Here is a 12,620-nt window from a genome sequence, read left to right as displayed (position 1 = left end):
TTAACTTCGATGTTTTGCTAGTGAGAATCCACGACAATGGTACAAGTTTCTTCACTTGGAAGAGTTTTGGAACAACATAACATTTCACTCAGCTATTCAGATGACTCATTTCTTTTCCTTATATGGTCGTGCGCCACCAACTGTATCAGACTACATATACTTTTGTTACTTAAGAAAAACATAGTAAAAAGCATAGAACAAATGATCACTCAAGCCAACAAGAAATGAATAGATTTTACCTTTGCTGTCAACGATCCAGTCCTTCTCTATTTACAAGCGTATCGGCAACATACCGTCATCAGAAGAGTCTCACAAAAACTTGTTAAGTGTTTTTTTTTCATTCAAAGTTACGAGGCGCGTCAGACAAGTGGCCTATGAGCTTGATTGACCACCTTCTTCGAAAATCCACCTTATTGTTCACGTCTCCTTACTACATCCTTACTTTGGTGAAAATTTTCAAGATCTGAATTCTGAGTTTTGTTCCTCCCCAATAGATGTGAACAAACTATTTTGGAAAGGAAAATAAAAAAACAAGAAGGTTCTCTCTTAGGATGACTCTTCAATCATGTTACCAGAAAACCATATCTAGGTGTTAACACACGCAACTCACTTGCAAACAAGGAGGAAGTTCATAAGACAAAGGTAACTACTTCACAAACTCTTGTTGACTCTCTAAGTACAAAGGTTATAAAACCTCTCAAAATTTGGATTCAATTACTAAATTGCCCCTCCAATATGAGCCATCTGATATACCACCTAATAACACAATCCAAAGGCCCACAACTTGTTCCACTTTTCCTTTGGATTTTACTCGGTCATATCCCTCAAAAACCGATTCACCTTCTCCCCATTAATGGGCTCATTCGCCTGCCACTTGGCCCTCCCTCCCAACTGTCAACTCCTCTAAGCCATCAGATTCGCACAATTGTTCTTTCCTTGCATCTCCACCTTCCAACACACTGCCATTACAAGAAAAATTTACTGCAGCCTGTCCCACCGCCCCACCTATTTTACCATTTCCAACAACTACTTTATTTAACCCACTTCCCCATGTGCCCTCTTCCCCACCAATTCGAACTTCAACCACAAGTCTACTTTCGACTAATTTCCCAAGTGCCCCATAGTTGAAACGTTATTCCCACAATGCCCCATTCTGAGAAAAAAAATCCCAGAATGCCCCACTTTCCTATTTAGCCTCGTCCAATGAATGGGCGAGAGGATGAAGCGCTCACGTTGATGACTAGGCTCGGCCATTGGTTGGCCGAGCTAATGAAGGAGGCTTTTTTTTGTTTATTTTAAATACTATTATATAATTAAATAACCTTATTAAAATTATTATTAAATAGTTTTCTAATTAATTCTATATTTAAATAATAAAATTGTTTTTTTTAAATAATAATAATATTTTTGTAAAATACTAATAATAGTTTTCTAATATTGTTTTTTAAAATATTAATAATAAAATGATTTTTTTAAAATATTAATAATAGAAATGATTTATTTTTTTAAAATATTAATAATACAACTATAAATATTATAATGAGGCATATAATGAATTGTAATGATTAATAATTATTTTATTAATATAATGGAAGAAATACATTTTATTTATAGTGACCGCCTGTTCCACATCTTGTGCCAACTTTTTTGCGTTTTCCCTTGCCCGAGTCTTCTTGTCTTTGTCTTGCGGGAGACGGAGATGAGTCGGAAGACAATTCTTCATGGGCCTCTTGTTGTTGACTTTGATGTTGTTGTGATGTGTTTGGAGGCATATCCATACCGTCGAGATCTTGAATGCGAAAAGAAGGGATATTCATTAGATGGTCTTCAGTGAGGTCAAAGTTGGGTAGTGAATGTGTGAGTTTTGTGTAGGTGTTGGGTTGGGTGTGTTGGATAGGAGGATAGTAGACATCATCATCAGGGTTGTATGTAGGAGTGGGTTGTGCGAATGTGGTGTTAAATGTTTGGGGTTGAGAATGAGGGTTTGAGTATTCAAAGTTGGATTGAGGAATTGGAGTGTATTGTATGGGTGGGCGTAGGTTGGTTTGTTGTTGATATTGTTGGTTGTAAAAGTAGTTTGTTTGAGGGAATAGAGTTTGGGGATTATGGTGTTGGGTTGAGGTGGAATAAATGGTGTGTTGTTGGGTGGTCTGGGTGTGTTGATAAGTTTGTTGAGCTGATGATGATGGTTGGGCCCCAAATGTGGATGTGGATGTGAGGGGAATGTCTTGATGTGGGGGTGATGTTGTTTGTTGGGTTGAAGAAGCTACACGTTGACGGGGATCAATCAAAAATTGTGTTGGAGCAACGTGCATAAAAGTAATTGATAAAAACCAATTCATGTATTCTCTATCCGGCTTAGACTCACCAATTACCGAGTTACCTTGTAACACCAAATGCCTTCTCCTTTTCCATTCTTTTAGCTCTTCTTTGTTTAAATCTTACCAATGTTTGTCCCAAGCTTGGACCATAGTCATAGTAGGGTGTTCACTTAGACATCTTGGCTGAGACGGTATTTGTTGTTCAAATCCAAATTGGAGTTTGACCTGATGCATCTCAACGGTAAAGAAACATACGATATATGTCGTTGCACTCCAAACTCGACTATCACTATAATCAGGCACTGGATATTGTATGTACGGCCTCCAAATAAACTGCTAAAAGAAATATAACTATTAGAATGTATAAAATAAATTTAGATAAGTTGAATATTATAATTAATCATTCTTACATCTTTTTCTTCCATGTGTTCTATTGCAACACGGTACCCTCGTAGATGATGACGAGGATTATCGTAATTCATACCTCATTTGCACCATCTTGCATATTAAAAAAAATACCTTAAAGCGACGTATAATTAATTTTGAGAAATATAAATTGCATTTAAATGAAAATCGTTACCTTAATGCATAAGGATGTGATGGAACCTCGTTACTAACCGGGGCTAACAAGGGTATGCGTGTGAATGCCCATACAGTTAGTAATACAACACAACCTCATATGCTCTTGACTCCTTTATGGGTTGCCTTGCACATATGTCTATATAGTGTCGCCAGACAAGCAGAACCCCAACTGTATGTGTTACATTTTTCTAGGTCTCCTACTAAAGGTAACCAAGAAGAATGCAATAAATTGTGACTCTCTTATCTGGCATTAAAAAAGTAGCAATTAAAAGTAAAATATAAACTTTTGAATGAAGAATATTTTCCGCCTCGGTCGGGTTAGGGTTATTTTTCGGTTGTGTTAATAGGGCTTCTAACCAAACAATTTTGACAGAAGCCCCATTTTCATCTGAAGCTATTGGTTTGATGCCCAAATTCTCCATGTAAACATCATTGGTTACGTTTGTTGGGCCATTAACAGCTTTACCATTAATTCGGAGACCGAGTAACATACTCACATCCTCTAGTGTGATAGTACATTCACCCGTTGGTAAATCAAATGTATGTCTCTCTAGTCTCCATCTCTCTAACAATGCAACAATTAATTTAGGGTCTACTTTTAGACTTGCTATCTTGGCTACATTTGCAAAACCGACTAGTTCCAAATACAATATTATAACCGCACTTGGTTAAATGTATGTATGTGAATGGACCCGGAACCTACTCTCTTCCTTAAATTCAAATAAAAATGGTAATAAATATTTGATGTGATATTTACATATTGAATTTGTGAAATAGATTTGAAAGAGACTTACGTATTCGACAATGTTTGTCGTCGTCCCACGGTGTGATTCTCCCATCCCAAACAAAGACATTTTGGAATAGAAGATAGTGAATATTTGAATAGAGTAAATATTTGAAGAGACTAAGTATTTGTGAAATAGAAATTGAAGGAAGACGATGAGAAAGAATTGTAGAGGAAAGGTTTATTTATAGTGATAAAAAATATTAAATATATAGGTCAGAATTGTATAGGGTGATTGGACTAGTAAGGGAATGCATGCAAAAAATTTTTTGCAAGGAATCCCTGGAAGAACGATTCCCACGCTGATTGGAAATTACACTGCAAAAAAGCATGCATGCAGACTCGTCCCTTTGATGGCCGAGTTAACCCTTGTAACATGCTGCCTCGTCCAATGGAATGACGAGCTTGTTCTTTTAGGGTTATGGCTCGTCCAATGAATGGGCGAGCTTATTCAACTAGGGTTTTCACGTTTTCTCTCTCTTCCAATTGAAGGACGAGCTGCAAGTGATATTTCTTCAGGGTTTGGTTTACTAGGATTTTGTTTTGTTGACTATAAATTGCATTCATATCTTCATTCATTCTCATCAAACCAAATCTACTACATTAATATCTTTACTTATTTTCATCAAACCAAATATTCTACATTCATATCTCATTCATCAAACCAAATATCCCACATTCATATATCCTTCATCAAACCAAATATCCTACATTCATATCTCCTTCATCAAACCAAATATTCTACATTCATGGCTCAAAGAAATTTAATTGTGTCTATCCATTCCGAAGGGTCCCTTTTCACAAATGCAAATGAGGGATTCTCATTTTGCAATACGAATTTGCATATGTTCGAAATCCACATCAACTCCGACTTCCATCATTTAAAAGACCGTATTGAAAAAAAGTTACAAAGTTGTGTTGAAGACATCATTTATCGCCATCCATTAATTAATGGAGATGATAATATCGTCTTTTACATAATGACACCCATTGAGACTGACGAAGATGTCAAGTCGATGTTTTAATGTCATATAACATTTTCTCAGTTACCCACCATTGAGATATATGTTCGTCTTGTCGAAAATCTTGAAGAACAACTGAGTCACAATGAAAATCTTGAAGAACAACCGACTGACAATGAAAATCTCAGTTATCCAACGCGATCTATACAGTCACACGAGTACGGAATGAGTCAAGGCATTGACGAAGAACCGACTCAAAATAATGAACCTTTCATACCAAATGAAGAGGTAGGCGAGAATAGTGAGGATGATCTTGAAGAGGTTCGATTTGAATATCTATTTGGAGTTTCTTTCTTAAGAATTTAAGAATACACGTTACTCCCCAAGCAAATATGTGTCTAATACCAGACATGCATGAATCGATAAAGAGTGCATATAACAATCCAGAAAATGGATGGAAGTATCCTCTATCATCATACGTCTATTGCATTAGACACATCGGGCAAAACTTCATGCGTGAGATTAAAGACAAGGATCTGCATAAAATAGTTGTTAACACAGGCGAAATTTAACTACTATCGGGGGGAAATCCGAAGAACAAACAACGACGCTTTATCATGGATAGACAACATCCCTCGGGAGAAGTGGGCAAGGGCATTTGACGGAGGCAACACTGGGGTCACATGACAACTAACCTAGCAGAAGCAATGAACTCGGTGCTAAAAGAAACCTGAAATCTTCCAATCACTGCATTGGTCAAATCTACGTACTATGGATTAGGATCACTATTTGGTAGAAGAGGCCATCAATGGACAAAAATGTTAGCCTCTGGGCAGGTTTTCACTGATAACTACAACAAGGGGGTGGCTAAGGAAGTCATGAAAGCTAACACGCATAACGTCATGCAGTTTGATCGCGAGAGATTCTATTTCATGGTCCAAGAGAAGATTAATCATAACGACGGTCAACCAACCGGAACATTCAGCGTTGATCTGAGGAAACAACATTGTGATTGTGGGAAATTTCAGGCATTTCACTTACCTTGCTCCCATGTAATCGCAGCATGTTCGAGCATATGCCAGGACTACTCCATTCACATTCCAGACGTCTTCAAAATTCTTAACGTGTTCAAGGTCTATAAGGAGAGTTTCCCAGGACTTCCCCATGAGGAGAATTGGCCATAATATGAAGGATTTACTCTTTGCCACGACGACTCTATGAGAAGGAGGAAGAAAGGGCCCCCAAACAACACCAGGATTAGAACCGAGATGGACGACGTTGAGAAGGAAAAGAGAAGGTGTGGAATTTTCCGTGAAATAGGACACATGCGTAGGAAATGTCCTAATGTTGCAGGACCGCCCCAGCGACCATCCAGATGATTATGTTGTTATTTTAATTATCCGTCCAGATGATTATGTTTTTTTTAATTATTAACTACTATGCACGTACTATATATAAACCATTATGTATTTCTAATGTCTTTTGGAAACAAACAATTATGAAATACATTTGATAATCAAAGGCTTCTGTTTACAAAGTACGACCACAACAACAACCATGTTAACAACAACAACAACAACCAACACAAGTGGTAATTAAAAAACTAATCAACAACAACAACCAACACAAGTGGACCTTCAACGCCTCTGTTAACTTCACCACTATGTGCCGAAAATATACACTGAACATCTTCATCATTTTCTCTAGGATCCAGGTAATACATGTACGTTCCATCGGGGCTTGCATCAGCCAATGTTATGTATGGACAACGATACTCTACTTTCCTCACCTTCATACGACGCCCGCCCAACTGTCGGAAGCCAGTGCGGATGGTTGAAATCAGTGTTCTGAAATTCCATTGTGGATCGAGGCAAACACTGATTTTTTCACCATGTCCATAAAATACAAGACCCCAAACAGACATTTTTACCAAAATAAAGGATTTTGTGCTCTGACTTAATTTTCTACAAATCCTGGTATTTATAGAAAATTAATACTTGAATACTCGGCCAATCATTGGCCGAAACAGTACAAACACAAAGCAATTGCTCGGTCATTGAAATTTTGGAGGGAAACATATCATTCCAAAATTTTTGGACGGAAACATATCATTCCAAAAAATAATTGAAATTTTGGAGGGAAACAAACCATTTTTATTATTAATATTTTTAAAAAAACATTTCTATTATTAATATTTTAAGAAAAAATCATTTTTATTATTAATATTTTAAAAAAACAATGTTAGAAAACTATTATTAGTATTTTACAAAAATATTATTATTATTTAAAAAAAATCATTTTTATTATTTAAATATAGAATTAATTAAAAAATCATTTCATAATAATTTTTTTAATGTTATTTAATTATATAATTGTATTTTAAATAAATAAATAAAAAAGCGCTCCTTCATGCGCTCGGCCATCCAATGGGCGAGACTACCCAAACTTTTGAGCGCTTCATGCTCTCGCCCATTCGTTGGACGAGGCCCAATAGAAAAGTGGGGCATTTTGGGATTTTTTTTTTCCAGAATGGGGCATTGTGGGAATAAATTTTCAGGTTTGGGGCACTGTGGCCAAAAAGTCTCTATTTCCCCTAAGTCACACGATATCCCTCAATTTTCCAACCAATATCCAGTTGTCCTACACAAAACCCGACCAACCCTTGTGCTAGCGCCATGTCACCCTGAACTACCAACCTTGAGGACAAGGTTGTTATTGGACCCCAAAATATTGTTAGCATGCCTACTTTAAAGTCCAAAAGAAACATAAAAAATCCCAGTTGGTTGGATAATTTTTCAGTTAAATTAATGGAGGTGTATTATTAATTGTTTCTAAGTAGTAATATTATTTAGTTGGGTTATTGATCCAAAGAGGCCTTGGCCCATTAGTATGTTAAAACCCTACTATTTAAAGAAAATTTTACCCTATACCCCTACAATTGTACCCATACCCCTACATTAAATTTTTTTTTACCAAAATACCCTCATTTCTGTAAAAAAAAAAAAAAAAAAAAAAAAAAAAAAAACGTACCGGAAGACTTTAGGAAAGACTTCCGGAACACACATAATGCATACCGGAACACTTCTCCAAAGAGTTCCGGTATGCAAATTTTTTTGAATTTTTTTTTATCTGAACCGGAACTCTTTCCTTAAGTGTTCCGGTTTGCTTTTTTTGTGTTCCGGAAGTCTTTCCTAAAGTCTTCCGGTTTGGAAAAATACATACCGGAAGTCTTTTTGCAAGAGTTCCGGTGCGAGGGGTGTGAAAGTGTAATTTTTGCAATTTTCAACTGAATGGTAAAAATGAAATGGTAAATTGGTTAAAACCAATTAAGGGTAAAATGGGAATTTTTAAATTTTTGTAGGGGTATGGGGTTAATTGTTGGGGTACAAGGTAAAATTTTCCTATTTAAATTGTAATATTGGCTGATTTGAGATTTTTATGAAATGAAAAAGTTGTTTCTTATGTTATTCTTCTTTTGCAACCCTAGATGTCAGTGTAGCCTTAGTTTAATCTATCACCGACCCTTTTCAAAATCAAATTGAGTTCGTTGGTGTTTCTCTTACAGTCGATCATTTCCTAAATGAATATCAATTTGTTGATAATCCTCTTGTAAAAGGTAGTAGATTGTTGTATGACATATACCAAAGATGCAATACTATAGTCCTTGAACTTGCACGGTATTATAATGCAAAAGATTCCAAATAGAGGGTTTCCATACAGGAGAAGCTTACCTTGTTTAATTAAAATCAGACTTAGAAACCGGTGAACGGGTCTGAACATAAAAAAATCATAGATGTGAAGTGGGTGTTTAGAACAAAGCTAACTGCAAATGGATCAATCATCAAGAATAAAGCAAGGTTAATAGTTAAAGGGTATGTTCAAATTTTTGGAGTGGATTCTTCGATACATTTGATCCAGTTGGAAGACTAGATACTATTAGGACATTGTTAGCTATTGCAACACAAAAGGGATGGAAAATATGTCATTTTGATGTCAAATCAACATTCTTAAATGGATTTTTAGAGGAAAAATACATGTTGAGAAACCTGAAGGTTTTCTTGAGAAAGGGTGTGATGATAAGGTACATTTATTAAAGAAGACATTGTATGGTTTGAAAGAATCCCATAAAACTTGGTACATCAAGATTTTTGAGTACTTAATGAAATTAAGCTTTGCTAGAAGTCTTAGCGAATCCATTTTATATGTCAAAAGTGATTTGCAATGTTGATCTTATTCACCAGTTCAAGGATGACATAAAGCAAGTCTTTTAGTTATCACATTTGGGAGAAATATCATATTTTCTTGGCATGGAATTTGAGCAGAAAAGTGGTGATATCTTTTGTATATCTAAATAAGTTTGCAAAAGAAAATCGACATGAGACTCTAAGATCATGAGCACTCCTATGCGTCCAAAGAAGAAGCTATGCCAGGATGATGAGGTAGAACAATTTAATTAAACACTCTCCAGAAGTTTAATTGACTTCATAATGTATCTTAAACGTCCAAGACCAGATGTTTCATATGATATAAGTGTACTTTCAAGATTAATGAATTTTTATAAAGAATCTCATTTCAAATGAGAAAAAAGAGTGTTGAGATGTCTCAGAGGGACCTTAAATTATGATATCAAATTCTATGGATCACAAAATTTCAAATTGCAAGGTTATTCAGATAGTGATTGAGAAGGTTAGAAGACATGAAAAACACTCCAAACTATTGTTTTAATTGTGGATTAGAGATGTTCTTTCGGTGTTAAAAAAATAAGAAATTGTTGCACAATCAAAAGATGAAGAAGAGTTTATTGCATCCACTGCAGTTGTTAATCAAGCCATGTGGCTAAGAAAGTTTTTAACCGATTTACACTTTGGAGCCAAGAGAAGCTACCGAGGTAATGGTGGACATCCAAACTATCATAGTCATCTCTAAAAATCTAGTCATTCATGGAAAAACAAAGCATTTTAGTACCAAATTAAAGATCTATTGTCAAATATGTTTACAAAACCTCTTTCAAAAAGCATATTTGAGTTACCAAGGAAGAAACTTAGAATATCTAACCATTGATACAAGGAGGAGTGTTGAAAGTGTATTAGTGGTTGTTGCTTTTAGCCTTTAATTTGTTTTAAAAGTAACCACACCAAAGGAGAATGTAACCTAATAATACCAAGCATTCAAAAAAGGAGCAAAACCAACCGGTACACAGAAAAGACTACTTGCTCAAGCATAAAGAAGGATTCAAATATCCATAAACATTACAATTATCAGCTACTTGAAAACACAAGCATTAGTACACTACTTCAAAAAATAAAATAAAATTTTTGATCTTAATTCCATGAATCCATCCTCGCTATGTCCCAATTATTTTTTTATGGGTATCACAGAGATCTCCATAGCAGCTTTGAATATGACTTCAACTGCTTTATCCATGCAGAATTTCAACTTTTGTTCATCAATGAAACCCTTTATGGTTTTCAATGTGATCCTTAATGTATTCATGTAGCTCATAATTGCAATGTTTATATCCTGCAACCACAAACAATAGGCACAGCGTGTCAGACCTCCGATTAATGATATATCACAGAAGTTTTTGTACGTTGTTGTGGCCTTCTTATCATCTTTTCACTTCTCATAAGTGAAGTTAGTTTTTACCACTTAATAATCAAACATTTTTTGGTCCATAGAGTGAATCTGTAATAATAACTACTAGAAACTCACACACAATTGTTAGTAGCAGAGTTCAAAATCAGTGACGACATTTAACCTAACAAAATCGACCGTCGGTTGAGCTAGAATTTACTCACAATAATTGAACAATAGTTTACCTCAGGTCCAACTGTCTGGGTGAAGTACAGTCCATTTACTGGATGGTTTCCCAAAGTCATTTTCTCTACTGGCCCTACCATGTTTGAGATGAGAACACTTGAGTTACCAATTGTGTTATAGATTACCTTAGATACCACCTGAAACACAATCCCAGTTACATAACTAAAAATAGCTTTAAACAAAGAAAAATAAATACAACATCAAAGTTTAGTTAAGTTGTTAAATATTAATACACGACACACCTCAGACCCTCTTAATTTCATCTCCAAATCCATGATCAAACCTATGAGATATACACTGAAAGAACGTTTCTTTCTCTTGATTACGTCACGGGCTTCCATAACAAACTCAAGAGGGTTGGAAATTCCTGATTTGTTTGGCTTAGGTATTGGTATTTGTAAGAAAGATATTTTATTTCCCCAAAGACCTTTGGACTCAGGTTTTTGCATTTCCTTCAATGATTGATAGCCTTTGATATTTCTTGTGTTCAGCATTACAATTGCCGTGGAATTCGCTCTTTTTGTCTTCTCATTCATCTCTTTCATGTATAGCCTAAGTCCATAGAAGATTACCCCACAAACCACGTCGTTTATAGTCTGCACCATGCAAAAATTAATCAAGATCAATCTAGTGATTTTATTTAATCGTAGTTGATCAAAATATAGCTGATAATCTTACCACTCCGAGTTTTGATTTGACTTGTCTGATTTGATCGAGAGATAATAATATGTTTGACAAGGCAACAGGCTGATATTCGTTTCCTTGATATCCTGACCTTATAGGTGTTTTCTCATCTTCACTTATTCTTGTTTTGATTATGCTTGATCCAAAATCTGATACGGAGCTAAAAAAGGAACTTACACCAAAACACAGCTTCTTAAATAAGCTTTTCTTTGAATACTTTGGATCTAGTCGTACTCGTGAAGGAAAAGTGAGAGGAAGAGAAGGATCATCAGCTCTTTGAAGACAAGAAAGGAGAGCACCCATGAGAGAGTAACCATCACCAAGTGCATGATGAAGTTTGAATATCATGGTGCTAGCAGCATTGGTTGTTGGATAGTTGATAAGATGAATTTCCCAAAGTGGTTTGTCTTGTGGTGTTTGTGAAGTTAGAAGGCTTGTTACATAATTATCATATAGCTCAATAGATGATGAATTTGCCGTCTCATGAAATTTAGGAAACCTTACATTCTCTTGAATCTTCACTTCAACCTTTTGCCATCTCATCTTACCATATTTGTCTCTAACCTGTTGCAAATTAAAATAAGTAATTATTAAAATGTAAAGAACTAGTAGTATTAATGAAGTATGGAAGATTGATATAGAACCATAATAGAGGACAAGCGTGGATTGATAGGGAGGAAGAGATCTTTGATCATAGGTATAAGTTGTGGCTCATCAAAAGGAATATCGAATTCCAAAAAGGCAAAAATATATGCACACATTACAGTGCTGTTGAAATATTGTCCATGAGGACTCACTGGTTCTTCAACCTCTTCATACATTTTTTCCATTATGTTGTGGTGTGTGTAAGTTCTATTACACAATTTGCTGCAAAAGTTAAGCTGGCACCATAATATATATAGTACTAGCAGTTACAATTTTTAAATAGTTACTGCATAAAAGGTTGATTGAACATTTCTTACTTTCACTTTTATATTTAGATGGCTACACCTTTGATTTTGATTGATACATAAATGTTGACGGTACATTTCATATTTTCACTTAAATTTTTTATGGTAAGTATGGTTTGAAAATTTGACTTTTCACCCTTTTATACGGCATGCCTTAGGTTAATGACATTGCCCTTTCAAGTTTCGTGCTTGAGAGTTTGTAAACTGGAATAACTTTTCTGGGGTCTCAAAAAAGCCGGTTCATCACATACTTAGCCTAAGAATAACATAGGAAGAGGTGAAAGGACGGCATCATTCAGCGAATTGATGATTTCACTTCAGTAAACATAAATGATGGTGTATATCAAAGAAGATTTATCAAGCCTTATTAGCTAGAAAAATCAAATCTCATATGAATTGATGAATCAATAATGAATCAAGTAAAGGATCTTAACACTTTAAAGATTGTGAAAGAGAAGAAATGTGAAAGATCGTTTGGTCACTGTCAAATTGATAATTATATTGTAAAGATATGAAA

General features: G+C 35.2%; 1 protein-coding gene across 1 annotated transcript; it reads right to left on the bottom strand.

Annotated features, from left to right (window-relative positions):
• Positions 1–9,847: 9,847 nt before the first annotated feature.
• Positions 9,848–12,042, bottom strand: LOC127106815 (wax ester synthase/diacylglycerol acyltransferase 4). The gene is made up of 5 exons (XM_051044110.1): positions 11,798–12,042; positions 11,148–11,717; positions 10,712–11,065; positions 10,469–10,606; positions 9,848–10,169 (listed from the first exon to the last, which is right to left on the bottom strand). Exons 1-5 carry the CDS (start codon positions 11,981–11,983, stop codon positions 10,005–10,007), a joined length of 1,413 nt encoding a protein of 470 aa, XP_050900067.1. The 5' UTR covers positions 11,984–12,042; the 3' UTR covers positions 9,848–10,004.
• Between the last annotated feature and the right edge of the window lie 578 nt (positions 12,043–12,620).

The sequence above is a fragment of the Lathyrus oleraceus genome, chromosome 7 (assembly GCF_024323335.1).
Source record: "Lathyrus oleraceus cultivar Zhongwan6 chromosome 7, CAAS_Psat_ZW6_1.0, whole genome shotgun sequence".
In the NCBI taxonomy this organism is placed as follows: Eukaryota; Viridiplantae; Streptophyta; class Magnoliopsida; order Fabales; family Fabaceae; genus Lathyrus; species Lathyrus oleraceus.
Note: the sequence above shows the minus strand (reverse complement) of the source record. Positions and strands in the feature narration are given on the sequence as shown.

Excerpts from the sequence above, each read along its gene's own strand:
- LOC127106815 (XM_051044110.1), bottom strand. The coding sequence starts at position 11,983 with ATGGAAAAAATGTATGAAGAGGTTGAAGAACCAGTGAGTCCTCATGGA. Across the intron at positions 11,066-11,147 it reads TCAAATCAAAACTCGGAGTG|ACTATAAACGACGTGGTTTG; the intron begins GTAAGATTATCA and ends TGCATGGTGCAG. Across the intron at positions 10,607-10,711 it reads TGAAATTAAGAGGGTCTGAG|GTGGTATCTAAGGTAATCTA; the intron begins GTGTGTCGTGTA and ends ATTGTGTTTCAG.